Source organism: Ursus americanus, chromosome 35 (genome assembly GCF_024610735.1).
Source record: "Ursus americanus isolate L20-20 chromosome 35, mUrsAme1.1.p, whole genome shotgun sequence".
NCBI classification, from domain to species: domain Eukaryota; kingdom Metazoa; phylum Chordata; class Mammalia; order Carnivora; family Ursidae; genus Ursus; species Ursus americanus.
In genome coordinates, this window is record NC_142161.1 from 27,588,361 (window position 1) to 27,615,423 (window position 27,063).

The window sequence follows — 27,063 nt, forward strand, 5'->3', positions numbered from 1 at the left end:
CCTGAGATTTGGAAACAGACCTAAACAGCATCCAAACTATAGATGCTTCACACTAAGTTAAGCTTCAGGAGGTAGGTACCACCAGGAGACCGTGTCAATGCTCCCAAGGAAATCAGGTGAGGACCCAGTACTTTCAAGAACTCTGGGGGACTTTCCAATCACACTTGGCGGAAGACAGATTGCTTTGACAAAGGTGAATTGTCATCCTCAATAGGAAAATCTAAGAAATTCTAAAGAAACATATGATATTCTCTCATAAAAATCTTTTATTGGCACACCAGAAATATCCATTTTTCTAGTACAGCAGCTGTATGCATCTACAATGGCAATTCTGTGTAAACTATGTGTTACAAGTCACTAGAAATCTACTTAGCAGGATGAATTTAATGAAGAACAAGAGTAACTATGAGTCTACAGCGGCCCAGCCATCGAGTCTCATCGGAGAGTGAGTCAAATATCAAACTAGTGTTGCCCTGCAACAGAGTTTTTCTGTAGCCAAGAAACCAAGGTGGACATAAACAGGATAGCACCCATTCAATAAATTAGGAGCACGTGACTAGAGAAACACTGACTGATAGAGTGAGCTACATAGAGCACAGAGGGATCATTAGCTATTTACAGAGATTACTTTTTGCCACAACTAGTTTGTGAGCTTTCCCACCCTACCACTTCTCTTTTATCTGGTACTCTTGTTGCCTCATGCGGAATTTCTTGGCTCACTGGCAAATATTGAGACAACTAATCAGACCTCTTTCCGTGTTCTACATTTTCTAAAACTTCATGTCAAACTAAAGAATCTGAAGGGTAACTGTGTAAGTCTATCTCTATAGAGAAGTAATAAGAATTATCCTCTGCTATCAGTCATAGCAATGGCATACAATTTCATTTTCTTCCAAACATTTGAGCTACTCCAGAAAGCTAGGTTGTGAATGGCAGCAGAGTGATGGATCTGTTGTCTGTAACAGGCACAGATATACATGGAGACAAGTGAGTTGATCCTGAGAATGGGGATGCCGTGGACTGCAAATGAAGATCCCCCATTACTGAAAATGGGTTCTCTCTCTGGTCGCTTTTTTTTTTTTCACATTCATTTTTAAGGCTTAGTGTCGTTGCAGCATTAACAAATAAGAATGCTGACATCATTTCTGCCAAAGAAGGCTCTGTGATGAATGACAGCAGGTACCATAATTAAAATAGCGTAGCTGGAAAGGCATTGAGTTGGTATGTTCCTGGTGCCGTGGCCAGAATGGGTAGATTTTTAGCATCATTCTTGGGGAACTGAGAGATCTTGCCAATGAGCCTCTTTGCCCCTTATTTATTTCCTTTCTAGTATGTATAATAATTTGTAATTGTCTTATTTTTGGTTTGCTCTCCTAGGAGAATGTAAGCTCCAATAGGGGAGTAAGCACACCTGTGTGTTCACCACTGTGTCTCCAGTGTCTACCACAGTGCCTGGTCCATAGTAGGTTCTCAGTTAAAAACTTGTATTAAATAAATGAACCAGATCGTAAATCCCCTGATCTGCCTCTGTCTAGAGACTCTCTAGTTTGATTCAATGACCAGGGTTTCTGGCCTGTCCCAATGACCCGGCTATCCTAATGATCCTGCCGGCTGTGACCCTTTGTGTAGCCATATGGCTAATATTTTTGTGCTTCAATGGATAGTAAAACTTCCCAATGCTGCATTCACTCTGCCCACCTCTCAAAGATTAGCTATGCAGGGCTAGCACTGCACGAGACGTAACGGCAAGAACCTTCTAGGAGGTAAACTGCAAGCTCCAAATTCAACCAATTCTTCCCCACCTCTCTCTACGACGACCTCTTTGTCAGAAAGCTTAAGAAAAAGGTTATCAGGAGAATATTCTCTTGGCAGTAACAGTTCAGTAAGTCACCAATAACATGATCAGAAAAGAAACAAAATATAACTCACCTACATAAAAAAATTGTGTAAAATAAAAGCAAAAGCTGGGAGTGGAAACTAAGTGACATGGTGGGCGGTCTAGGTCCTTTGTTGGTTAGAGTTGCTGGGCGCAGAAGTGGATGCAGGCATTAGAGCAGGAGAGGTTGGAAAGGAAAGGGCGGAGCAGAGCTGTGGGGTGTGAAGACGCAGGGACCAGCTTTTCTCTCCTCCTCCCCCTCTGCTTCCAGCTCTCCGGCATCCCACCATGTGCTGGCTGAGCTCCTGCTGCTGCTCTCTCAGGCGGAGGTAAGGCCGGGCAGCTGGCGCCTCCACAGCCCATCCTTAGGCTATCGATGCTCTGCTGGAGTAGAGGTCAGGGACTGGGAGCCCGGTGTGAAGCGTGACCTGGGGGATGAGACTGTGAGTCCTGGAGGCACGGCAGGAACCCTCCCTGCGTCTGCCCCTCCCCGGGGCACAGTGGCTCTCTTCCTAATTCAACAGGGGACCTGCTCCCTTTCTTCAACATCTATTCTAGTAGACGTTAAAGAGAATTCTAGTAGGATTCTGCCTGTGCTAAGAGCCTGGCCACCGTGGGGGGTTCCCAAATCTTGGAGACACTTGATAATATGTTTCTTATCCACCTGCCTCTTTTAAGGATCCTGGGAAGGCTGTGTTCCTTCTGACTGACAACGCGACATCCATGGATAGAGAACTGGTGAGTGGAGAACCCTTCTCTTCTCACGCGTCCACTACTTACTCCGATTAGGATGAGCCTTTCGTTTGGGGAATGAATAGATGATTGCCAGGTACAAGAAACCTGGGCAGGGGTGCTGTTTCGGTTCCTGCGCAGCCTCGCACCTCGGTGGACAGCTGCATGGTCGAGGCCGGAGGTGTCTCATGCCCTCCTTCCCCTTCTCGTCCCTGTGTCCCCAGCCCCAGAGTCTTTCTCTAAGGGTACTCAGAACATCCTGGAAAACACTGAATAGCACCGAGTACAATATTCTTGGGAAGGGGAAGCAACTGAAAATGTGGAAAACTTTGAAGGAGGTTTTTCTAAGACTCACGTCTAGGGCAATTTATGGTTTCCTTTCTTCCAATGTAGAGGCTGAACTCTGAGAGATTAGATTTCAGCCTCCCAGAAAACCCCATCTAGTCGCAGGAAGAGAGAAGGGCAGAGGTCACTGGGTTGCAATCACTTTTACTGCACATACTGATAAACAACAATGGTTTTCTTTTTCTTCTTTCTTTCTTTTTTTTTTTAAATAGCTCCCAAGACTATGGTTCCAAACACAACGAAAATCACCTGCAGTGTTTTGATCCCACGGCCTATCCATCTTACAGCGGCAGCTGCCTGCCGAATGGTACACAGCTGAACATGAGAGCTCCCGCTGAGAAGGGCAGGGAAAGCCCAGCCTAGCAGTGCCCAGCAAGGCACCCCCCACCCCGGCTCTGATCTTCACCCCAGCCGTGGCCCCTCGACCCTGCCTTGCTCCCGTGAGGCCCCTCGTGCCTTAGACACCTTGTGCTGGTTGTTCCCTCTGCCTGGAAAGCTCCACACAGCTCACTCCCTCCAGGGCCCAGCTCACTTGGCACGGTAACGAGGCCCACCCACACCCAGCGCCCTGGCTGAGACTGCAGCTGCCCTCCCCACCCCAGCACCCTCAGCCCCCCTCGCCCTGCCCTTGACTCCGTCTCCCTTGCACTTACTGCCTTCTAACACGGATATCATTCACACAGTCACTGTGCTTATGATTTATTCTATTTCCCATAACTTGAATGGGAGCTCTATGAGGGCACGGTTTTTATGTTTTGTTTTCACTGATAAACAGCAATACTTACAATAATTATAATAATAGTGCCTGACATAGTAAAGGCACTCGGTAGTTATTTGTTGAATGAATGCATGAGAAGAACCTGTTTGCCATTTGCCGTGAATCGTAAGTAAGTAGCCCGTAGGCGGGGACTGTTTTCCGTCCCCACGGCCCCTAACAGAACGGAGGAAGAGTGCAGAGAAGATGCTCGGGATTTCTGATAATGCTGCTAAAACTCCAGTCTCACACCTTCACCTCTCGGGCGCTCATGGAGCTTTGCATAAGTCATTCCATCTGTTTTCAAGCCAGCTGGTTCACGTGTTTCATTCCTACCAGGGATGAAACTAGGCCTCAGGGCCGGTCAATAGCAAACCGTGAACTGAGTTCCAATCTCCCACTTGCTGAGAATGAGACTGTGTCCAAGCTTAAGGAAGGGGCTGGAGCTGATCTGGAATCGTCTCAGTTGTCAGCGTTGCTCCCTCTCCCCTGTCCTTTCCTCCGGGGCTCGGTCTGGGCCTTACACGGTCGGCTTCCCTCTCTCAGGGACTAACGTACCACCCGCGGGCCGCCTTTGAAGCCGAGCGGGCAGAAGCTGCTCTGACGTGTGGGGGCACGGCGCTTACCTGCACGTTCCTGTTCAGGCTGACCGCCGGGAAGAACAGACCTTCCACGTTCTCGAAGGCTATGGGACCCTGCTGTTCGTCGTTGATAAAAAATGTCAAAGTTTTCCTGTTCAGGTCGAGGAGGACCCCGATTGTGGCCCCCTTGGCGATCCCTCCCTCCGTTCTGGGGGAAAAGAAAGCAACCGGGTTTCACTTGTCATCATTCTAGAAGCTCCCCTCTTTGTACTAAATGTACAAACGCTTTTGTACTAACCAGTGTTTAAAAGTATCGTTCTCCACACCCCAGCTTCCGTAGTCAGCCCTCCTCCCATATCATCTTAGTACCACAGATACACTGGGTATCTGTTTACGTGTTGTGTGTACACCTGTGCTTTGTAAATAAAAAGAGTAAAGATTCTTTGCTTACCCCCCCACACCAACTTCCAGTCGGTCCCTTGGGGGACATACCGCTCCCTGTTGAGAATACAGGTTCAACTCTGCTGCTCTGCTGTCCCTGAGAGTGAACTCCTTCCCGGAGGGTCTCTACCTCTGAGCCACAGCAGAAGACAAATCTTTCAAGCCCAAGAACAAGAAGTCAGCTTTGGGCTATCAGAGCTCTGTCTGCAGCTGTGTCGTGCACTTGGCACAAATGGTGTGAATTAAACATCGACTCCAAAATGACTTAATTTGAAAGTCAAAATAAAGAAGCACTTAGGCTGAATCGAAAGCATATGCACGAAAAATTGAATGTGGGGCCTTATGCTACCGATTTAATAGAAAAAACTCATTCCAGAAAGATGTTAATTTTGGGCATGTTGAGTTTAAATTGAGAAGGCTCTCTAAAAAATGACAACATCGGAGAGGATTCTCCCCTGCTAAGTGAAACAATTATATTGTAGAAGATGGAGGAGTGATTTTAAGGAACCTGTGTTGAAATGTCATTTTAAAGCAAATTATGTCTCATGCTTCAATTGATGGTTTCACAAAAGCCATTAATGTGGATGCTCAGATCTGCTGTACCCCCACTCTTTGAGGTCTAGCAATAATGAACTTCATCCTCATCTCAGCAGAGCACAGAAACTGGTTAAGTGTTGTTCTTCCCCTCCGGCATGCAGAATACAGACTGTACGTAGTCGTTAAAGGACAGGTTCAGAAATCACATCTTGTTAGTTCACAGTGTCAACAATGACAGCACAGTTTGCACGCAAGCAGACATGCTCAGCTTTAAGAATGTGTTTCTTTGCACAGTGTGACACTTGTGTTATTATTTACGCCTTCACTCCAAAATGAAGAAGCTAGAAGAGAAAAGTAAGTGGGTACATAGGAGAATGGCATTAGGAATCTAGTGATTGAGGGCTCCCCCAAATGTAAATCACCAAAGATGACCACTTATCTACTTCTGGTAGGGTTTGATGTCAGGCTGAAATGGTATGTGTGTTCACTTTAAGTTATAATGAATAATACGCACCTGGATGGGCGTTTATAGAAAATGTCCGAGGGAATAGGGAGCGGAGGTCCTAAGAATCCTACCGACTAGAGAAGGAGCAGTGATGACCTTCCAGAAAAAGCTAAGACAGGGGAGTCCACCAGCCCACCACTGCCAGACTCGTTTCCTTTTGAGCTGACTGAACAGAGCTGATTTTTTTTTCTCAAAACACCAAAGAGAGTGTATCTTAGAGAAATCTTTGAGAATAAGGTGCATGAGGGTCCATGCAAGACACGTCTCAACTTATGGAAACCAAATCTAGGGGACAAAAATAGTTTGGGTTAAAGGATAATTGCCTATATTTTGGTGTTAGAGACAAATCTGAGGAGATTACTATGTTCTCCTTCCCCAGCAAACTGGGTGTTCTGAATTTATACGATAATAAGAGAGTCCTACAAATTCTAAAGCTACCCAAACTGGCATCGAATCTGAGCAGCGGTATTGATGATAACCCAAACAAGAAGAACAATGGCTTCTGTGCTCAGCTGCCTCCCATGTATGACATTTTCACATATCTCATTTAATCTGGAGAACACTCCATCTGGAAAAATATTATTATCCTAATTTGGTGGATTCGGAGAAGAAGTTTCAGAAAAACTAAACAGCTCTCCTAGTAAGTTGTCAGTCTGGATTTTAGAATCCTGGGATGTTTTCCTGGAATGAATATGCATGGGGATTCTTAGTTTCTAGCCACAGTGAAGGGCCTAGGCAAGTGCTCACATCTCTGGCATTACGCAAAAAAAAAAAAAAAAAAAAATCAATCAGTCCATCAATTCACCACGGAGAAGGACTCAGGTAGGCATAGCAGAACTCCTGTGCCACTTACTGAAGACCACCTGCCTGGCCACCTCTATGTTGTCTATTTAATAGGACTTTGAACTTGGGCTCTCATTTTTACCAGAAGCCAATGTGAAGAAGGCTCGGTCTGGGGGCTGCCGGGTACCTGTTGGTGTGCGAGTTGTTGTGCATGAACCAGCTCCGGTTATTGTCCACATACATTGCCCAAGCCTTGTCGTCCTTCCCTAACATCACATCCTTCATCACGTCGACGCGAGCCACGCCGAAGGCAGGGTCAGGGTGGTTGTCGTAGCGATCCACGGTGAGCTCCCAGTAGTGGACGCCCTTGGAGAAGCCGGTCTTCCCCAGCACCACCCGGTCATCGTAGCTGCTGCAGGTCACGGTCAGGTTGTCATTGGAGAAGATGATGTCAGCGTGTGCCGAGCCAGGGTCGAAAGCAAACCAGGCCACTGGGAACAAGAGAAGGGAGCGGGGTTACCGAGGCAGATGCGGAGACCTCCGTGAAGCCACACACTCCTGCACGGGGAGGAGTGTCGTGTCCCGTTTTCATGCTGCCATGCAGGAAGGAGGTGTCCGGGGCCACCGGGGGCTGTGAGTGAGCAGACAAGGGGCCACGTCCTGGGAGGTGGTAGTCTCTGCACCCAGAAGCAGACGGAGGACATGAGACCGATTCAGCAGGGGTTACCTGACTCAGACTGCACTCCCAACCAGGTGATCCGGGAGTGAAGTGGCATCGATTTTGGAAGGTGCAGGTCCCTGCACCCGGTGACTGGGACAACAGTACACCAGAGACATAAAGGGAGAGGGTACGCTAAGGTGCCTGTGTAACCCTGAGGCGGGGAGGCTAGGGCCTACGGTCCTGGATGGAGGAGGGATAAAACACACTGAGCGAGACCAGGAAATACCCCTGCGGCACAAGTGCGGACATCTAGTCGTTTTGAAAACTTCCTCAGCTCTAGAGGAAGCTCAGAGGCTGCAAGGCTATCGGCAACATGAACTAATTTTCATGAGTGGCTGTGACTTTGGACGTGAGACAGGTCGCTTCCTTCATACCTTAAAAATGACAGTTAGCAGGTTACTCCTAGCGCTAACATGTTAAACTATTTCCTGGAGCAGTAGGCGTTTTGGACGTTAAGCGAAGAGAATGACATCTTTGCACACGTCGTCGTGACCCGAGTTCTACACGCCGCCTACCAGTACCACACTCCGGAGAGGTGCCATTGCTGACTTATTGAACCTGTGAGCCGCCTCACATGCACTTTGGTCTTTGCTATTTGTAACAAAGTAAGGTTAGTCCATACCTGCCAACAGCTTTTTAATGTCAACTGTTGTCATTCCAAGTGAAAGCCATGGGAGAGAAACAGGAAGCAAAAGTGACATTGATAAGAAAACACGTCTCTTTTGATAGACTAATACCAAAAAAGGGCTCAATTTCACACACTACAAACACTACGACCGCTGGTCTGACTTGTACCCTAACCCGCGTCAGCGCTCATAAAGAGTGCTCTGCATCGACGTATAAGAAAACGGGGGGAAATGTAATCTTCTGTTAGCTACAAAGTTCAAAAATACGCTTTTTCTAAGTATTTGAGAAAGTGGTATAATGGGGTTTTCATGACAATTAGACAATTTTGTTGACGTACAATAAGCCGCCACTGTTTACTTGGTGGAGGAAATTGAGCATGCCAATCACACGAGAAAAAGATGACAACCACGGTACAGGTGTACTTGCCTAACTGAGAGTAAGGCGCGGACTGCGGCTCAAAGCTGCACCCTGGAAAGAGACACTACCCATCAAAGCTGTGAAGCAGCAACCAGGTGGACACAGTAACGGTAGACACTGAAAAAGCACCAGCTGAAAAGAGTCACCAGAGGCCTGATTCATGAAAAACCAAAGCCCTTTTTATATTGGTTAACTTTGCTGCGTAAAAATGGTTTCTCTTCATATTTTTTTCCCCATTTAATAAATCCTCCTCCAATTGATTCTAAACTATGCAGCTTAAATTTCTATCAGCCCCCAAGCTCAATCTTTTCCACCATATTAAAGAGATGGTTTACTGTTAAAAAATGTGAAAAATTCGGGGCTGGAGGGAAGCAAAATAAATAAATTAATTAAATAAAAAATAAAAATAAGAAAAATTCACCCAGTTGAGAAGGAGAAAACACTGGATCTTGATAAAAACTCTGTTCTGTATCACTGTTCCATGCACTTCTAACTCTGGGGGTAGCCAGAAGGTGTTTGTCATGACTTGGGTCCAAGTTAATGATACATACATGAGTGAATGAACCCAGACTGTAACCTGTATGTCAATAAAAACGTGATAATTTTTAATAATGACACGAATTAAATGTAGTGAAACAAATGACTTCATCTCCTTCTTAGATCATTTTACTACGGCCGTTTTTCTCACCTAAGGGAGGGGAGGGGGCGCTGGTGGAGGCAGGACGGTCTCTGGGAGATATTAGAATCACCTGTGGAACCTTCCACCCCTCCTTCCTCAAGAGTTGGATACCCCCTACCTACCCCATGAGAAGGTGGTTTGGGTGGAGGAAGCAGTGTGGTCTTAAAATGTTCAAAGGTGTATGAACTACAGTTTGAAGTGGTGTTGGGGAATGATGTGGAAAATGTAATTTTGATGAGCCCTAGGGTATCCCCTAGAAGGGACCATTTAATTTTTTTTAATTCAGTAAGGCCTTTATACACTAATTTGCAAAACAACTGAAGGATAATACACTGAGTTAAAAGAATTTTAGAATTAATACAGCAACTTCCTATTAAAAAAAGACGAATGATTGAGTCAAAAAGCAAAACTGAAAGGTATGTCCTTACTTTTGGTTATTTTACTGTGGGATGAATTCACATACAAAAGGATCATTTTCTTCCAAATCATGGCTAATTTTTATGTTTAGCTTCTACCAATTATCATTTTAAAATTCCTACTAACAGGTTAGAGTGTAGTGAGGACTGAACACAGAGTTTTAAAGCTGAATCTCATATCCTGCTTTGGAAATGAATTTACAGAATCTGAATAGGGCTTTTAAAAATTTTAAGTGAATCATGCCTTCTGCAAGACTTTTCCAAAACAAGTGTTCTGAAATCTTTTTACACTATTGAAAACATACCACCATACATTTAAGAGTCAACGATTCAACTAGAACAATGCTGTTAAATACAGCCATCACATCTCCCCGGACCCACATTTCATTTTATTCTTGAGACAATATACATTACAAAGACTATAACAGCATTTCAGTACATTGGACACAAGTGAAAACAGTTCCATAACAAAGCATGTTTGAAAGCCAGTAGTGCACAGAAAAACAATAAGAAACATAAAAGCACACACACAAAAAAGTCATTTTAAAGAGAGCTTGAAGTCCCTGCATCCTTTTTGCACTGTCATGCTGTGGCCTTCTTCATTCCAGGATGTGGGATGAGCAAAAAGAACAAAATAAAAAACAAAAGAAACCTTTGGAAATGTGAAATGTGCATCACGTGTATCCACGATTACAATATAGTCCTGAAGAGATCAAACAGGTCTGCATCTTAGATGTTTTAGGATTCTGTTGGCTAGACAGTGTCGATTGCACAGTAACACATGTCTAGCATCCCTGAATTCAACCTAAAGCCCTGTCACAACCTGCTTGGCTGTGGGAAACTTGGGGGAAGCCAGCCTTTGCCATGACTTGGATCTTTGGCCCTTAGGCCAGTTAAGGGTTTCTAATTTGGCTAGTGATGGTCCCTCCCCGTTGCTAGGAAAAATCCGCTATAAGCGGGACTGACCAGTGAGCACAGGCTTTTGCAGAAAATACTTTCACTTTCTGCTCTCTGCTTTGCCTGCTTTGTAGGATGCATTCTGCTGTTGGTGTGTTTTTACTTTATTTTTTCAATAAAGATCTCTTGAGTCTATGTTTAATCAGACCACTCCGGGCTGGATGCACTGATCCAGTCTCCCAGACACAGCTGGTTTCCTGGATACAGCAGGGTTGCAACCCTCCAGACTAAGGCCACAGCCTCCACTCAGCCGTGCTATGCCGTGCTATGCCACTGCGTGTGATGACAGAGCAGGTCATCCATGGCCGTACCAGCTGGTGCAAAAAGAACCACTTCACTCGTCACTTTCCAATGCCATCATACATTGACCACAGCTCGATGGTTGGGCCTTACACCACACAAACAAGAACGCCACAAAGCTCCAGCACCCAAGTGCTCCCCATACCGGAAGCAGGCACACATAGAGACTAGCTCATTGCCCTCTCCATGCACATGAATGGCAGGAACAAAACAGGTATTTCGGAGATGCCATCAAGGCACAGAGAGATCAAGGGGAAGGTCAGACGAGCTCGCTCACCCGGTGCATTGAGAGACTGCAAAGAGGAATGCAAGCTCAGCTGATGGGGTGAGGACCGGAAATCAAAGTAGGATCTCCCGGGAAAGCTGGGTTGTAGATTAAGGGTGGAGGAGAAAGGACTCATTCTACGGAGCGGCAATCTTTCCGAAGGTACTGGAAAAGGGAGTGTCTGTTCTTCTGAATCTGTGTCTAGATGTAAGATCAATGCAAACTAGAGATCAGAAATCTGCTACCTGCCCGAGCGCGGTTCCCCAAGACCTGCCTTACCAATGCATTTGCACAAAGCCTCATCCACCCCGCAGGTGCCACAAGGCATTTACAAAACCAAAGTGGCTTGGGGCCAGGAGGGCATTGTCAGCAGGTCAGGACTCAAGACCAGAGGACACCTCAAACATCACAGACAATTGCTCTCATTTCCCCCAATTTTTAGTGGTAGAGAAAGTATTTTGGAAGGTTTCCTTTTCATTAAATTTTTTAGAATTGAATTTAGAAACTTTAGAGGTAGATTTTACCCATTGATGACCAAGAGTGAGACTTTTACCCCCTTCAGCTACTTTGGAAGTTATTATCTGTACAACAGTGGCTTCTTAAAGGGTTTCTATTTAGGAGATGATGATTTCTTTTCTTTCTTTTCTTTTTCTTTCTTTCTTTCTTTCTTTCTTTCTTTCTTTTTTTTTTTTTTTACCAATTCTTTGCTTTTCCATATTTTCCCTTTTTTCTCTTATATATATTTTCCATTTCTGAATGGATGAGATGATTTTTCTATCCTAACACACTCAACACTTGCTCTTTGAATAGGAGAGGAAGAGAGGGCTGAACAAGTAATCAGGGAAGGAGCCTTACCTTTGTTTCTGAATTAAGATCAGACCCCAGGGATGCCACATGGACAGCTCTGGTTTTCTAATAATAAACAGTCGGTGGGGCCATGGTGAGGTGGATGGGTGGCAAAATGTCTTTATTTTCAGATACTTGGGTCTGGCGTGAAGATGACTAAATTACTAAAATCGCTCCTTTCTCTTTTGTCAAGCAACAGCTGGTTCTAGGGAGTAGGGTGGTCGGAGATAGACGTTTTACCAGTCAGGACCTCCTTAGAACACAGCGTGACAGTAATCATTGAAGAAGGAGAGATGGCATGATGGTAATATTCTATGTCCAAAACCAAGGAATTATCTTTTCATTGAAAAACATAATTTTGTTTTGGTGGCCACAGGATGCTGCTGGGAATATTTTCCTGGTTTGAGTCTGTCAGCATGCTTCTCCGTGTTGAGCATATCCTTGTCCTATGAAAATGCTATCGTGGGCGTGTTCGAGCCAAAATAACTGGAGTGTGTGTATGTAACATGATCCTATTTGAAAAGCTCAGAACAAGGCCATTGGCTAGTTTTAACTGAACACTGCTGAGAGTCAGCCCCATTTTAGTTTCCGCATTTACAATATTAAAGTTAGCTTTTCAGGCTTTACTCTTATCCTTGGGGAATTTTTTAAAAAGGAAATTATAAAAAGATCCGAGAGAAAAGGAACTGTGACTTAAGGAGTTAAGGTGTGGTATTCCCAATAATAATATATTCAAAGTTTCTTCTACCTAACCTTCATATAATTTGGATGACATGACATATGTGGTCATTTCTTTGTTCAAAAATGGTAAATCAGAAGTGTTTCTTATTATAATTGTTTCAAGGGGGAATTAGTCTTTTAGTTTAATGGGAAATTTGAAATACAACCCACTACCACAAACTGACATGGGCTTCATTTAGGGAGAGAAGGCCATATATATGTCAGTAAAAGATTTTTTATTAACAAGAATTTGCTTGAAAATGTGTTTTTCATCAGGTGGTAGCAATCAATTCATTATATTGAAAATACTTGTTGCTTTAAAAATTAAGGGAAAGGACATACATAGTGAATTCTAGAGTATATTGAATCTTCGAGTCATCATCTGAAAACCAATGAATCGCGACCCTGGGGAGCGTATCTGAGCCATCATGAAATGTACTCACCTTTCCTATTCTGAGTACCGAGTTGGTGATGGCACCACTCTGTGGGGCGGGGGCTGAGAGTAGCTGTGGTTATTCATGGGATTAATAACTTGACACTAAAAGAGTTATTGTTTTTCTAGCCTTTTATGTGGATCCATTATTTATTGATGACCCAATTTCCTTGACTCTTTTCACTTTTGAACTATGCCCTGTTTTCAGGCAAGTTTATTTAATACCCACATTATCCAGCCATTCTATCTCTGTCCTTTTTCCCCACCTATGGCTTCCCACACCCTTCAGCTGGGCTCTTACCCCATTTTCTCTAAGGAGCTCCTAAAAAAAACCTTCTTACCTCATCATGAACACTTTTCCATGAATTACGAGAGGGAGCGTGTTTTCCACCTGATCCAGCCAGACTAAACAAGCAGCGCCCCTTTATGCCCTTCCCCATGGGCACGCAGTACAAATGTTTGGTCAGTTGCCTCTAAGAAATCTATGTTACTTATGTTATCTTACATTACAGGAGTCTCAGAGGAAACGCTTGGTAACATCTGAGGAGCAATCATTCAACTTCCCCTTGAAATGTCATGGGTTGAGCACCTCATTGCCTCTGGGCAGTCCCCTCCAGTTTGTGGCGCTGGCTTATATTCATCTGGATATACCTTTTTGAGAGCTCCACTCATCAACTGTAGCACTACTATCTGGGGCCAAGATCACTAGCTCTTCAAGTATTTGATGGCAGTCACCAATCCCCTTTAAATCTGCCCTTTGCTGGGCTAAAAAAATCTATTTCCAGCCATTTTTCTATCCTACGAATTTAAAATCTTAACTCTCCTTGTCTTGCCCCACTGGACATATTCAAAAACATGAACCAAAGACACTAATACAATATTGGGTATAGTACTGCCACTCCCTGGTTTAGTCAAGTCAACAACTCACAATGAACATACACACAGCTACCCAAGGGTATATTTTATGTCACACCTGTGGGATGCAGAGAGGATAACATCCTACTTCTTCATTTCCCCTTGAAGTACAACTACTGAGATCTGGAGAAGACTTCTCAGCCATTAATGTTCTATTAGCCAAGACAAATAGGAATGGGGTTTATCTTCCTCCCTCCACCAAAATACATGATATGAAAGCTATGTTTCAGGTCATAGCTAATATCCAGGATCAATATTAATTTTTAACAATAGATGGCTAGAGAAAGACAGGTAGCACCTTAAAAGATTCTAAACATCTTGTCATGTTTCATGACATGCGGTGATCCTGTCTGCTGAACAGTTTTGCTGAGAAAAAGCAGCTTATCAAGGAAGACCAATGGAAAGAGTGGTAGGATGCCAGCTGAATGCTGGCATGGTGATTCTAGGCACAGTTGTAACTCTGGGGTGGGGACTGTGCTCATAATGGGAATGTGTCAAGACACACTCTCCATCAACTTTGTCAATGACCACCATTTTCCTTTTGCCCTGGCCTAGACCGCTTTTCCTTCCCACCTGGGACTGGCTGGATTCTGGAGTTGAGGCCTATGCTTAAAAGAAGCCATCAAGAATTATCAAAGCAGGGACGCCTGGGTGGCATAGTTGTTAAGCGTCTGCCTTCAGCTCAGGGCGTGATCCCAGCGTTCTGGGATCGAGCCCCTCATCAGGCTCCTCTGTTGGGAGCCTGCTTCTTCCTCTCCCACTCTCCCTGTTTGTATTCCCTCTCTCGCTGGCTGTCTCTCTCTCTGTCAAATAAATAAATAAAATCTTAAAAAAAAAAGAATTATCAAAGCAAAGATCAGCTGGGGAACACACTTATTATTTACTGACTTTTGGGTTCAAGGTGAAAAATACTGTTTAGGCGGTGTACTCCTGCTTGGCTTACGGTCCCTACTTCTTTCACTTGCTCATTAGTTAACATTTATTGAACACCTACCATATGCCAGACATTGTATTAGAACCGAGCAGCTGGGAAACACGAACTTGGAGGGAGTGCTGACCATAAGAAAAAGAATAATTCAGAGAAAATCTTCTAGGGGGAGAATTTCTCGGCTGACTCCAACATGTACCGAGTACAAAAGATTTCTGTAGTGTGGTAGAATATTTTGGAAATATCCCTCACCAGTCTGTGAAGTGCTATTTTTGGAATTCAAAGAGGAAAAGCAAGCCCGCAGGACTTCCTTCTGACAGTGCACACTAAGGCAGCGCTCTTTGTGACTGGGAGAATTCTTGGTTAACTTTTTGTGTGGTCACGAACAGCTTCCTGACTCAGGCAGGCCTTGGGTGCTGGTCCAGTTGTATTTCAAAGCCCAGTAAGACAAGATATGTCAGTAAGAACTGCACAAGCAGCATTAAAGATGAGTTTCAGTTCAATTATAAACCAGCTGTAAAATAATCTGCTTTTGTTGGGAAGATTTTAAAGAGACAAACGAACGAAGGAGGCCGAGTCTCCTGAAATGATCTAACAAGCATCCAAGGACGCAGTTATGTCCGACTGGCACCTAAGTTACAGTGAGAGGGGGTTTGAAGCTCTCTTACGTGTGGCATTCACAGCAGTTGAGAAGCGAGAAACAAATCTGTTTTGAAAAAAATCCCTTTTAAGAGAAGAAAGAGTCTCTTAAACACCCCTGGGACGGCTGCATACTCTGTCACCAAACCCTCCACTCCAACTTAGAATACCACGGCATTATTTATAAGTAATTACCATCAGAAGAACTAAAAATTCCTGCATTTCAAATAGTTACACAGATTCCAAAGGACTCATCTGCTCCCCAGAGTATCAGCTGCAAAGCATATTCCCCAGAACCAAAGATAGGGTCAGGATCCAGTTCAGTTCTATGGAAAAATTCAGGAAATTCCCTGGGATGACATGCATGTTGTCATAATTAAAATCTCTCTTTACTGGGCTCTGAAAACTACAATGCCTCTCACTTTGGATTTTGTAAAATCTACCCAAATTTGTTCAGGTATGACTTACCTATCTTGAGGATGTTGTCTTGGAAATGCACAATCTTCTAACTAAATAATGTTTTGGGAGCTCTGATGCTCTGAATCAGGAAAAATAAAGCAGAGGCATAGGAAAAAATAATCTCTGGTGGACAATATACCCTTACTTATATTATCCTTTATCAACTATTTTCTATTAGTGCTGAATTCTCCGTATCATCGGCAGATCTTTAAGACCTATTAAGACCCTTCAGGAGGCAGGAGGCATCTATGCCTGTTCATAGCATTTTCTGAAATAGTTAACAGATTTCAGCAGTAATTTTGAAGAGAGAAACCATATAAGAAAGCCAGGGGAACAAAGTGAAAAGAACTTGGACATTATCTGCTCTAAGTCCATAGTTTTAGAGACCAAAACAAAACAAACCCCCCCTCCAAACAAAGAAACCCCTCTCTACACTCCCCCCAAACACAACAACAAAACAAAAACTCCTGAAATCCGGAGAGGTTGAGGGACACACCCCAAGTCACACTGCCTCTCTGGTAGGACAGGATAATGACCCAGGCAGGATCGATTCCAGGGGGATAAAATTTTGGGAGGGACAGGCCATTACTTCTCTTTTGTGCCTTGGAAATGTATAAAAGGTAAAGTTTATGCCACGGGCCATGGGGACTTTCCAGTGGTCTCAAGGGTGACCAAAGTTTGTGCAGATAAACCTAGTATCATTCTTTGCATCCTGCACGATATTGAGTGAGAGTGAATATTTCTTCTCTCAATGGATCAGTTCTATGGACTGGAGTGGTTAGGGATTGAAAGGCAGCCCATCAACCTCCACTTTGGAATCCTGGTCATGTGGAGTGGTGAGCAGAGGAGTTCCCTGTTCTTCTTCTTCTTCTTCTTCTTCTTCTTCTTCTTCTTCTTCTTCTTCTTCTTCTTCTTCTTCTTCTTCTTCTTCTTCTTCTTCTTCTTTTAAAGATTTTTTATTTTATTTATTTGACAGAGACAGCCAGCGAGAGAGGGAACACAGCAGGGGAGTGGGAGAGGAAGAAGCAGGCTCCCAGTGGAGGAGCCTGATGTGGGGCTCGATCCCAGAACTCCGGGATCACGCCCTGAGCTGAAGGCAGATGCTTAACGACTACGCCACCCAGGCGCCCCTGTTCTTCTGAGATGAGGTTCTTCCCCCCACTCCCCCCAGAAGGTTACAACTTCTCTGGTAGCAGGGGGTGTTAGTACCGAAGGGTTTAAGAGTGCAGTACTTATGTTTTTCCAAAATCACTACAAAATATCTGCAAAGAGATTTTTGACAGATGCATCTGGGGCTATTCTGGGGCCATATTCTGCTTATACCATGGAATATTCTTTGGGTTATTTCTTTCAATGTCTGGGAGAAGGAGCTTTCACATTGGAAGGGGTAGTGTGACCCTAATAGTCTAATAGGAGAAAATAGGCATTTTAATTTTATGAATAACATCTTCTATGCCCCCTTTTAGAAAGCATTTTCTAAGAGGTAGTTTCAAGATTCCTAACCCTTTTATTGTCGTTAGAGAAGACAACCCTGGAAAGTGTTGGGGAGATGATTCCTGTGGACATTCAACTAAGAAGATGCTTGAGAGCATCTTGTCTAAAGGCCGATTCTCCATTTATCACTGTTTACCTTCTCTCCAGTCTCCTCACAGTTGAGATATGGAGGGCTGAGGGCGTTTGCCAATAAATGGCTCTGTGGCTTCAACCAGAGCAAAGCTCCAAGTCCCAGACCTCATTTGGTAGGGTCTTCTAAGGACCTTGCAGATCTGGCTCTGATATTCCTTTTCTTTCCCAAGCAGCCACCTGTCCCTGCCAGCAAGGAGAATGTTCTGATCCCAGCAGGGGAGAAGGGCCTCTCTATGTGAACGCTTACGCTGGGGAGGGAGGGTGGGTGGGTGAGAAAGTGGAGATGCAGAGGCAGAAGAAAAGGACGGGACCTGAGTAGGAGCTTGGATCTGATGCTGGAAAGGACAGCCTCTTCACACCTCCTTCTTAAAGGAAGAATGTTATTTTTTTCACCAGAATTCTAACGTGACTCTTTGAAAGTGTTAGAGTCCACTTCTTGCTGGGGTTTCTGGATGAACACATGAGGCAGCTACACAGTGCTGCTTCATTCTGACAAGATGTTTTCACACACTAAACACACAGACTTAGGATGGATTTCCCTATTTCTTCCTTTTAGTTGAGTGCAAACAGCACTGTTCTAATGTCAGCACCGAAGTGCACCGTCTGGGTAGCACAGGCTGGTAGGCCGGGGTCTGACAGGTCACTTAACCTCTCAAAGGCTCAATTATCCCATATGGAGGATGAGATAATAATTACAATACTTTCTTCTAGAGTGTGGTAGGTGGAATAATGGCTTGCCCAAAAATGTCCATGGCATATAACCCTTGGAATCTGCTACCTTACTTGGCAAAAGGAACTTTGCAGATGTAATACGGTAAGGATTTTGAGATGGAGAGATTATCCAGACGGGCTCAAGGTAATCACGAGGGTCCTTCTAAAAAGGAAACAGGAGGTGCAGAGTCAGAAAGAGATTGGAAGACACTACACTGCTAGCTTTGCAGATGGAGGAAGGGGCCATGAGCCAAGGAATACAGGTGGCTTCTAGAAGCTGGAAAAAGAAAGAGAACAGATTCTCCTCTAGAACTATCTGAAGGCATGCAGCCCTGCTGACACCTCACTGTTGGCCTCGTGAAATCCATTTAGGGTTCTGACCTCCAGAACTGTAAGGTAATAAATTTTTTTAAGCTACTGAGTTTGTAGTAATCTGTTACAATGGCAATAGAAAATTAATGCACGGGGTAAATCTGCAATATTGCAGCAACAGCACAAGAGAGGGGTTTGCATTAGCAGTGGGCATGGGGGTATAAAGTCTTTATAGCTGTTTTAGGGTGAACAGAAAAATTCCTAGTTTTTCCTTAGGACCTTATAGTGAAACATAGAATGGATGGTTTTTATACAGTTCTACTACTGGATTTCAGTATCTTTAAAAATACTTGCTGGCCGTCATTTTTCATGGAATCTTTTAGTGGATAATGCAGAAAGTTCTTAGAAACCTGACACAAAATGAGATAGAGTTTATTGCAATAGTTTTCTCACTGTATTTTGTATTGGGATTCCATAAAGACTTCTGAGATATACCTAATACCCATTACCAAGGGTCCCAGATAATATACTGACTTTTAAATGTTAGATGGAAATATTTTTACAATTCATTATATACTTTCTAACTTTCTTAATCAGAACACAAGCCACAGAATGCTGTCTTTTGACATTTTTTTGGAGGGGGGGCAGTCTGTTCTCAGTTTTTCCAATTCCCTTCCCTGCTCACCAATCCCTCTTTTCTCTTCTAATGTGATGTTCCTAGTCTACTGTGGTCTTCCCAAGTGGGTCACGAGCTCAGTGAACTCGTGCGAAGTCAGAGTAAGTGAGAACTGAAGGGGACGAAGGGCCCTGCTGTAAGGACAACACAGGAGTGTCTACACTTGAACTTTTTGTTTTTGCCCATCAGAGGTCATTGTCACTTCTTGACTGTAAGATGACGGTCTAGATTGCAGGGTGGGCGTCTTAGTTCTAGAGAGGTGAGAGACCATAGCTCTTAGTCCTCCGGGTCAGGTGCCATGGAGTTCGGGAAGGAGGAGAAGCGGAGCCCATAAGCTCTAGGGCAGGTGCCATGCCTCGTGCATCTTTGAGATCCGGGGCCCAGCACAGTGCCTGACACAACTGAGGTGCTCGATTAATGTTTCTGAATGAACGAGGTTTCGTTATCATAGTCAGGTCAAGGCAGGTTTTGAAGTTTTTGCCTTGCATACAGTTATTGCTTGTGTTTGGATTTCTGTCTGTCTGTCTCTCTATACTCTGGGAAGTCTTCCATCCTTTTTGGATTATATTCATTTTCCCTGCAATATGTTGTAACTTATTTCATGTAGCTACTAGATGTAAAACAATCAGAATATTATTTCTATGAAAATATAAATTTAAAAAGCCCTGTTTTAGGTACCCTTTTACTTTTAGGGGGCTGCTTGTTAGTCAAAATTAAACTCTAAATAGCAGAATTAAGGTAATTTAAAAAATGGAATGGTTCATACATTTCTGGTGTAAAATCTACCTGGAAAACAACTGAGAAACACATATCAAGGGCCTTAAAAGTGTTCATGCTCCTTGGTCTGATAATTCCAACTCTAAGAATTTGTTCAAGGAAGATAACAAAGATTTGTGTGGGAGAGTATTGATAGACTCAAGCGTGCCACCCTTCATGTTCTCACTCCTTTGAAGGACTCCCACCTCTGTGAAGACTGTGTGAAGCCATTCCCTGGCAATTCTCTCTCCTGAGAGGGAAGTCAGAGACAGACCGTCTCTTTTCAGCCAGCTAATGGTCTCAGTGAGTTATCTGAGCCCCAGGAATGTTACCTTTGTTCTATTTCATTTCTCTCCCAATTAAAGAAAAAGAAAAAGAAAAAGGTAAGTCTGTTTAGATAGGTAGAGGGGAAATAGGGAAAAATAAACAGGAAAGTTTCCTATTCTGTTCTCAGCCTCCTCTAAAAAGAAAAAAAATATATATCTTTCAGGACTAGAGTCTCCCAGACAGAATTAGCCCCAGAACTACGTGGGAAGAAGGCCTTGTTACATAACAGAGACTCTTTTGCAGATGGTTTCGAAGACTGTGACAGAGCCATGACGGCTATTAGACGGATTACTTTAAAAATATACACAACTGGGGTTGTGGGCCTCATTTTAAAATTTCATGAAGGCTCTTAAATTGCTTACAGTTATATTTCTTCTTAAGTCTGGGTAATTTGGTTGAGATTTGCAACTGGCTTTACGTTCATGGCTGTCTTAGGTACATTCCCAAGAACTCTGCTTTTGTGGAACTAATCACACTCGAACTCATCTAATAATGCATTTTCTTTTCCTTTTCCCTTTTAAAAACACATTCTTCATAATTTCCACTGAATTAAATTATTTTTCATTGTTTTCCTGACTGATCCTGGATACAAACTATGTCTTCCTGCTAGTCCCCTTTGCTTCCTTCCCAGTGGTAATAATAACTTGAAAGTATGTAACTAGTTGTGTATCTTTTAAGGCTTGTCTCTCTTCCTAGACTGTGAGCTCATAAAAGCAGGAGTGACATCTGCTCACCCCTCTATACCCACAGGGCAGCACACAGTGAGCCTTTACCAAGCACTGCTCAATAAATAGATAAACAGAAAGAACTGCTTCTGGAAAAAACGCTCAGCATTTATAACAACATGGACATCTGATCTCCCCTGCATAATGTTACCTGTAAATCAGCAGATGGTTTTATAATCATTCGAAGAGTGTGACAAGTGGCTCAAACCTCGGACTAAATGCATGTACATACAAGTGAGACTTGCTATCACATATGAATTGGACCCTTCTATAATACAGACTTCTGTTTTGAACTTCGGGAAAGGGTTAGTTGTTGCTAAGAAGACCGCAAAACATCTTGTTACAGCAGAAAGCCGAAACAAACCGCCACGCCATCCCCAAGAGCAGCAAAGAAAGCAAACTTCCAAAGCAAACCTTTCCAGGAACTGTAGGAAGGAAGATTAATAGAGTATAATATAAGTTAATGTATTGAACCCTGTCAATGGCATTTTTTCTCACTGATTTCTAAAAAAACCCAATATATATATATATATATATATATATATAATTCTTTAATTCTACAGGCTTTCTGTATTGTTACCAGGTTGATCAAATCTTTTTTCTTAAAATTAGCTATTCATTATATATTTTTTCTTGCTTTCTAAACCTTGTCTCACCATTTGAATGAGTTAGAAGGAGGGAGAAACAAATAGAACAAACCAAAGTTATGGAGAAAGTATGTGTGTGAACTTTATTTCATCATGAGAAAATCACTTCTGTGCAGTAACAGAGAATACTGATATATCTACACGATGATAAGGTTTTCTTTGTATTTAGATACATACCTTATATTTGTACACAATATATAAAATTCATGGAGGAAATTAATTTCTACAGTACAGTTTCTTTGTTGGAAGAGGACTTGTTCCATTAGTTTCGTTTAGAAAATGACCCCCAGTTCTGTGACTGTGGTACCAGGGATCGCAGTTCCAATCCTGTAATTTATTAGACACCATAATCTTATGAACAATAAGAGAAACTGAGAAACTACATCCTCCTGCAGGATGAAAAGAGAAACATGAATGCTCAAGCTGCTATGCTAGTAACTGATTTTAGCGGAAGAATATGATTTCCATGATGTATTATGAATAGCAATAGGTCTCAAGATACATATAGCAACATGGCTGCAAACTGTCTCCCTGCTCTGACGGCATGCACTTCACTCTTCAAGCAAACCGCCTTGGACATGGGAAACGAGGCCATCATCACGAAGGGCCTTCTGCGTTGCATGTAGGCAACCCTCGGAGTGCTTTAGCATTTAGCATGGTACTTGGGAAAAGAGGCAACTGCTCCCAGGCAGAGGGGTCATCCCAGGGAGCAGTTGCTACACCGGTCATTCGGGAGGGCCGTAGCTACCACATCCCTATAACCCGATGGGAATAGGTCGGGTGGGCGTGTTTCCTTCAGCGAATCCTTCTCTTTGACTAGCATCCCTCACAGACTTACCGCTGCTCCCCAAGCACGGTTTTTACGGCTAGGGGCTTGTCAACCTTGCTGTGGGATTTGAAGTTGTGCTTGTTTTTAACCATGTGAACCATTTTAAGGGTGATTGGCGCATGCCAAGGTTTGTGGGAAGTGGGAAAAAAAACACCACCACAATTCTTTGAGCTAACATCTTAAATTTGAACAAAATCAACACAATTAATTCTGCAGAGGGAAGTTATGGGGAATGCCAGGGGGGTGACTTCTATGATTAAGATGACACCCAGAAAGTCTGAAAATGCTTTGGCACCAACCACAAATACCTCTTCATAGGGTTAATTTCATGTGCTGTGATTGCTTTTAAAATGAAAATGCTCAAAGCCTCAGAGGTTATACCTGGTCATCAAATGCAAGCCCCTCTTCCAAGAGGAATGGCTTGACTCTGATGACCAAAATATTTACAGTATGGCCAAGAAGCGCAAATTCTCTGGGGCTTGACCTTGTACGGTGGCCCTTGGTGGCCTAACCCAGCCTAGAGGGACGGGCAAAGGTGAAAAGGACGAGGTAATGCGGAGTTGCTGGTCATTTCCTGTTTGGTGCCCACAGGAAGCCTCAGTCCTGGTGCCGCCGGCCTCGGCTTTGGGTGTGAGATGGAAGCGGTCCGCGCTGGGTAAGCCAGGAGTGGCCGACAGGCCCTCTCTGAACAGCTCTAGCACCCCAAACCCACTGGAGACATGTTCAGTCACACAAATCCACAGCTGGAAAGAACCTCGGCCCCACCCTCAGAAACAGGCAAGCACTACAAAGCAATTTAGAATCATCTGGGTAAAACTGGCAAGTGATGTGTATCGTGGAGAATGGGAGCCTGCCCTAGAGCCTAGATACATCTGTTTCACACACCGGGGGACATTCAGGCCTTCATTTGTTCAGCTTCTTCAACTGCAGCTTATTTAGAGTGTTATCAAAGGAAGCCGACGCCCCGGGCCATTTGAACTGCCGCTGTGGACTCTTTGGTTTGATCACATCCACATACCATGGGCTCTCTAACGGCAGGAGAGGAACAGCGGCTTTGTGCCAGAATGCAGAGCAAGTCATGGAAACACTTCAGAATGTGGGCAGTGGTGGGGTTACCTCCGGGCTTGCCAGCCACTTTAGATGCCTTGCAGTTCTCGCTCTGAGGGATACTGCTGAAGGGCCTTACCCTCAGACGTTTGGAGGACCAGGGTCTTGCTGTACTGGCTGACTCCCGTTTTGTTGAAGGCCTTGATGCGAGCGTTGTATGTGCTGTTGAAGTGAAGACCGTCCACGGTGCACATCGTCTCCTTTCCAACATACACCTCCTGAGGGTCAACAAATAACAGGCCACCATTTAACGCCAACCCCCATGAGGGGTGAGGGAGGCAGTGTTCCTCAGTGGTCAGGAGCAAGCATTCTGGTGGCAGCCTGATCTGTATTCAAATTCTATGAGATACTAAGCCATTTAATTGACCTTTTTTATTTTTATTTTTTTTAAAGATTTATTTACTTATTATTTGAGAGAGAGAGAGAGAGAGCACGCAAGCAAGCATGGGGAGGGGAGGTGCAGAAGCAGAAGGAGAGAAGGAGAGAGAATCTCAAGAAAACTCCCCGCTGAGCATGGGGCCTGATGTGGGGCTCAATCTCACGACCCGTGCGATCATGACCTGAGCCAAAACCAGGAGTTGGACACTCAACCAACGGAGCCACCCAGGTGACCCTAATTGACCTTTTTAAGTCTCAGTTTCCTCATCTGTAAAATGGGGACAATACCCAGTTTATGAGGTTGTTAGGGTGATCACATAAGGAGGTCATGTGTGCAAACTGACGAACATAGTGCCTTATATTTAACATGGGCCTGCACCTTAATGAATGGTTAGGGCTTAAAAAATTAAATTAAAATTGGGTGCTTATAGTTGCATTATGCTTATTATTAACTTGACGTTTACATATATATTATACCTACCGAGCTCTTTATCCATCAGTGTGATTTGTAAAAACTGGTTTGGAAACATGAGGGTGGTCTCTATGCTGTGTCTATAACTCCGCTAGTAGCTTCAGGAACTGTCACAAAGATTACACTCAAAGTCACAGGAGTATAGGTTTTATCGCAGTGCAGCGGGAAGGGGGAGGAAACAGGGGCGGGAGGAAGAATGACATTTCAAAGGCTTAAAATAAATTGTAGCATAATGCATCTTTAGCATAGGTTAGGCATGTGCCTCCCTCTCTAGCTGTAGGCTTCTGCAACATTATGCTGATGTAATGAGTAAAAATAATTTGTATTCAAAGTGCAGCCTTAAAATGATAACTCTGGTGGGATACTAAACAGATTGGGGTCTGGGATCCTGGCATGCTAAGAATTTTATATGGATTATCTGACTCTTAACAACAAGGCGTGACGGACGTGTTAATATTATCACTCTATTTTACAAATGAGGTCCTGAAGGCTCAAAGAAGTGAGAAATGGGCACAGACAGCTAAGTGGTGGAGTCCAGATCTGAGTGCAAGCAGTTGGACTTCAGAGCTTGTGGCCTGCATGGGCTTTCTCTTCCTAAGGGGAGGTCAGTTTCCATTCAGAGACTCCTTTGTCCATCTTCGACGGTTCAAGGAGAATGCAGGCCTTAGTTGAAGGGCAGGCAGACCCTGCCAGGATGGTCTGGCCTCAGAAGAGGTGGGGAAGCTTGGCCTGAGACCTCACAACGGGGCTTCTGAGGCGGTCCCTGGCTTTGGTTAACAAGCAGCAGATTCTCTCCTTACCCGGAACTGACCACCATTGCCGTCGTCCAGCTCCAGAATGTAGCCTTCAGCAGGCACCGTGGACAGAGGTGGCTGTTTCCAGGACAACGTGGCGCTGTTGTTGTGGGTACAACATTCCTCCAGCTGCAGGATGGGGGTTGCTGGGACTGGAGAGGAAGCTAAACAGAAATTAGTGTAACCCTGGCTTCTGTTGAGTTGCAAACACTTCAGGATCTTGGAACGAGAAACATCCCCCTGATCAACATGTGGCTCGACTAGGTAGCCAGTCCAGGGGGACCCAAACTGGATCCCTTCCAGAGTCTCTAGGAATGGGACTGGGTCCTGAGCCGCTATGCTGCCTTTTCCCAAGCTCGTGGTGTCACTTCTTACCTTAACTGTTGGGGAGACAATTGCTCTGTTCTCACCCCCTTGAGCACTGAAGACATCATCTGTAAGGGAACTGTTTTAATTGGGGGAGGGTTTTCAGCCCAGCGCACTAAAGCCCATGTAACCATAACATGGTTGAAAAAATGTATCATAAAATTGGTTCTGAGTCTTGATGCCCTGTGTATAAACTTGGAACCACCTATTCTGAGCAGTTTGTTTGTTTTACCAGTGATTCTACTCAAGGTCTTGTGCACATAAGTAGCTGCAACAGTGGATTTTTGAAAATTTAGTACTAAGTAACATAAAAACAGTGATTTCTCCATTTTGAAACTTCTGAGGAACTTGACCTCATTCTTTCAAGGTAGCTCTGCTAGCTCAGGTCCATTCTCCGCAGGTGCAGAACAGCCAACTGTGAGCCCGGAGAGTAGTATGGGAGCAGAAGGGGCCGGCAGGGGAGGGTCAAGGTGTCCTTGTGACTTTGTGAGAATCTGTCACAGTACTACTAGTCACAACATGCCCCTGGCCCCATTTTGTGCTGGGAGCCTTTTCTATTACTTTAAACTGCAGAGCAGCTGAGCCTCCAGACACACACACATAGAACTGTTAGGTAACAAACGATCCCAGTTCCTAACATATGAACTCAATGTATGTATTTGGGAGCAATGTTTTTACCAACTGCTTAAAAATTTTTTTTAGCACCAAACCATTAATTTATTTTTGTAGCCCTTTAACAATAGGAGAGAACAGTTTGGACCGCATCCAGGGACATTTAAATGAACAAATGCTAATTACAGAACACCTGGTATGCTGTACCAAAATTGGACTCTGTGTCATGCATCAAATTATCTGCTCCCTGCCATCACCTCAACCACAAAGATGGTTTATTTAGCAGCAGTTTAGGAAATAGGTTCTATGGTGAGTAATCTAGAAAACAATAGCAGTGATCACAACACAAGAGATGCGAAGGTGAGGCAGGTCAACTAGACTTAAGAAAAGACTTTGATGCAAGAAAACCATGCCTGAGTTACTAGATCAAACACAACGACATCAAAATTATGAGCAGGTAATTGGAGGGGTGAGTTTAGGAGGGAAATCATGTTTCAGTGGCATAGAGTCCAGCTGGTCTTATGAGAGAAGAGTGGCTTCTATAGCCTCAGAGGTCCCCGAACATCTGGAACTGGAGGGAAGGAGATAGATTCATTGCCTTGTTCAAGAAAGAGGCTAAAGGACCGGATGGGAAGGTGGGGAGAGAGAAGACATAACTCCTAATAATTATCTACCCATGAGCAGGCATCACCTAAGAGTTGTAATTGGAGGGTTAACATTAGGTCATCATGTATTAGGAGACTACTTGGTCATTAAAAATTTTCCCTTACAAAAATAATAAATTTTAACATATTAACCGTGGAGTAAATGATGATAAGTTTAAGCAAACTGTTCTTCAAAGGGCTTCTA

General features: G+C 43.9%; 1 protein-coding gene across 9 annotated transcripts in view; it reads right to left on the reverse strand.

Moving 5' to 3' along the window:
• Nucleotides 1–248: 248 nt before the first annotated feature.
• TRIM9 (tripartite motif containing 9) overlaps nucleotides 249–27,063 on the reverse strand; it is a 108,428-nt gene continuing 81,613 nt past the window's right edge. The window contains exons 6-14 of one of the 9 annotated variants that reach the window (XM_045798656.2): nucleotides 25,243–25,400; nucleotides 23,672–23,810; nucleotides 22,797–22,827; nucleotides 10,949–11,139; nucleotides 8,329–8,370; nucleotides 7,898–7,921; nucleotides 6,796–7,045; nucleotides 4,334–4,496; nucleotides 249–2,304 (exon numbers count right to left, since the gene is read on the reverse strand). In XM_045798656.2, the coding sequence (XP_045654612.2) occupies nucleotides 2,242–2,304; nucleotides 4,334–4,496; nucleotides 6,796–7,045; nucleotides 7,898–7,921; nucleotides 8,329–8,370; nucleotides 10,949–11,139; nucleotides 22,797–22,827; nucleotides 23,672–23,810; nucleotides 25,243–25,400 (1,061 nt within the window). In that variant the 3' untranslated portion in view covers nucleotides 249–2,241. Of the gene's footprint in view, nucleotides 2,305–3,639; nucleotides 4,497–6,741; nucleotides 7,046–7,897; nucleotides 7,922–8,328; nucleotides 8,371–10,948; nucleotides 11,140–22,796; nucleotides 22,828–23,671; nucleotides 23,811–25,242; nucleotides 25,401–27,063 lie in introns of those variants that run through there. The other 8 variants (XM_045798653.2, XM_087859075.1, XM_087859077.1 and 5 more) reach the window with 8 other exon arrangements.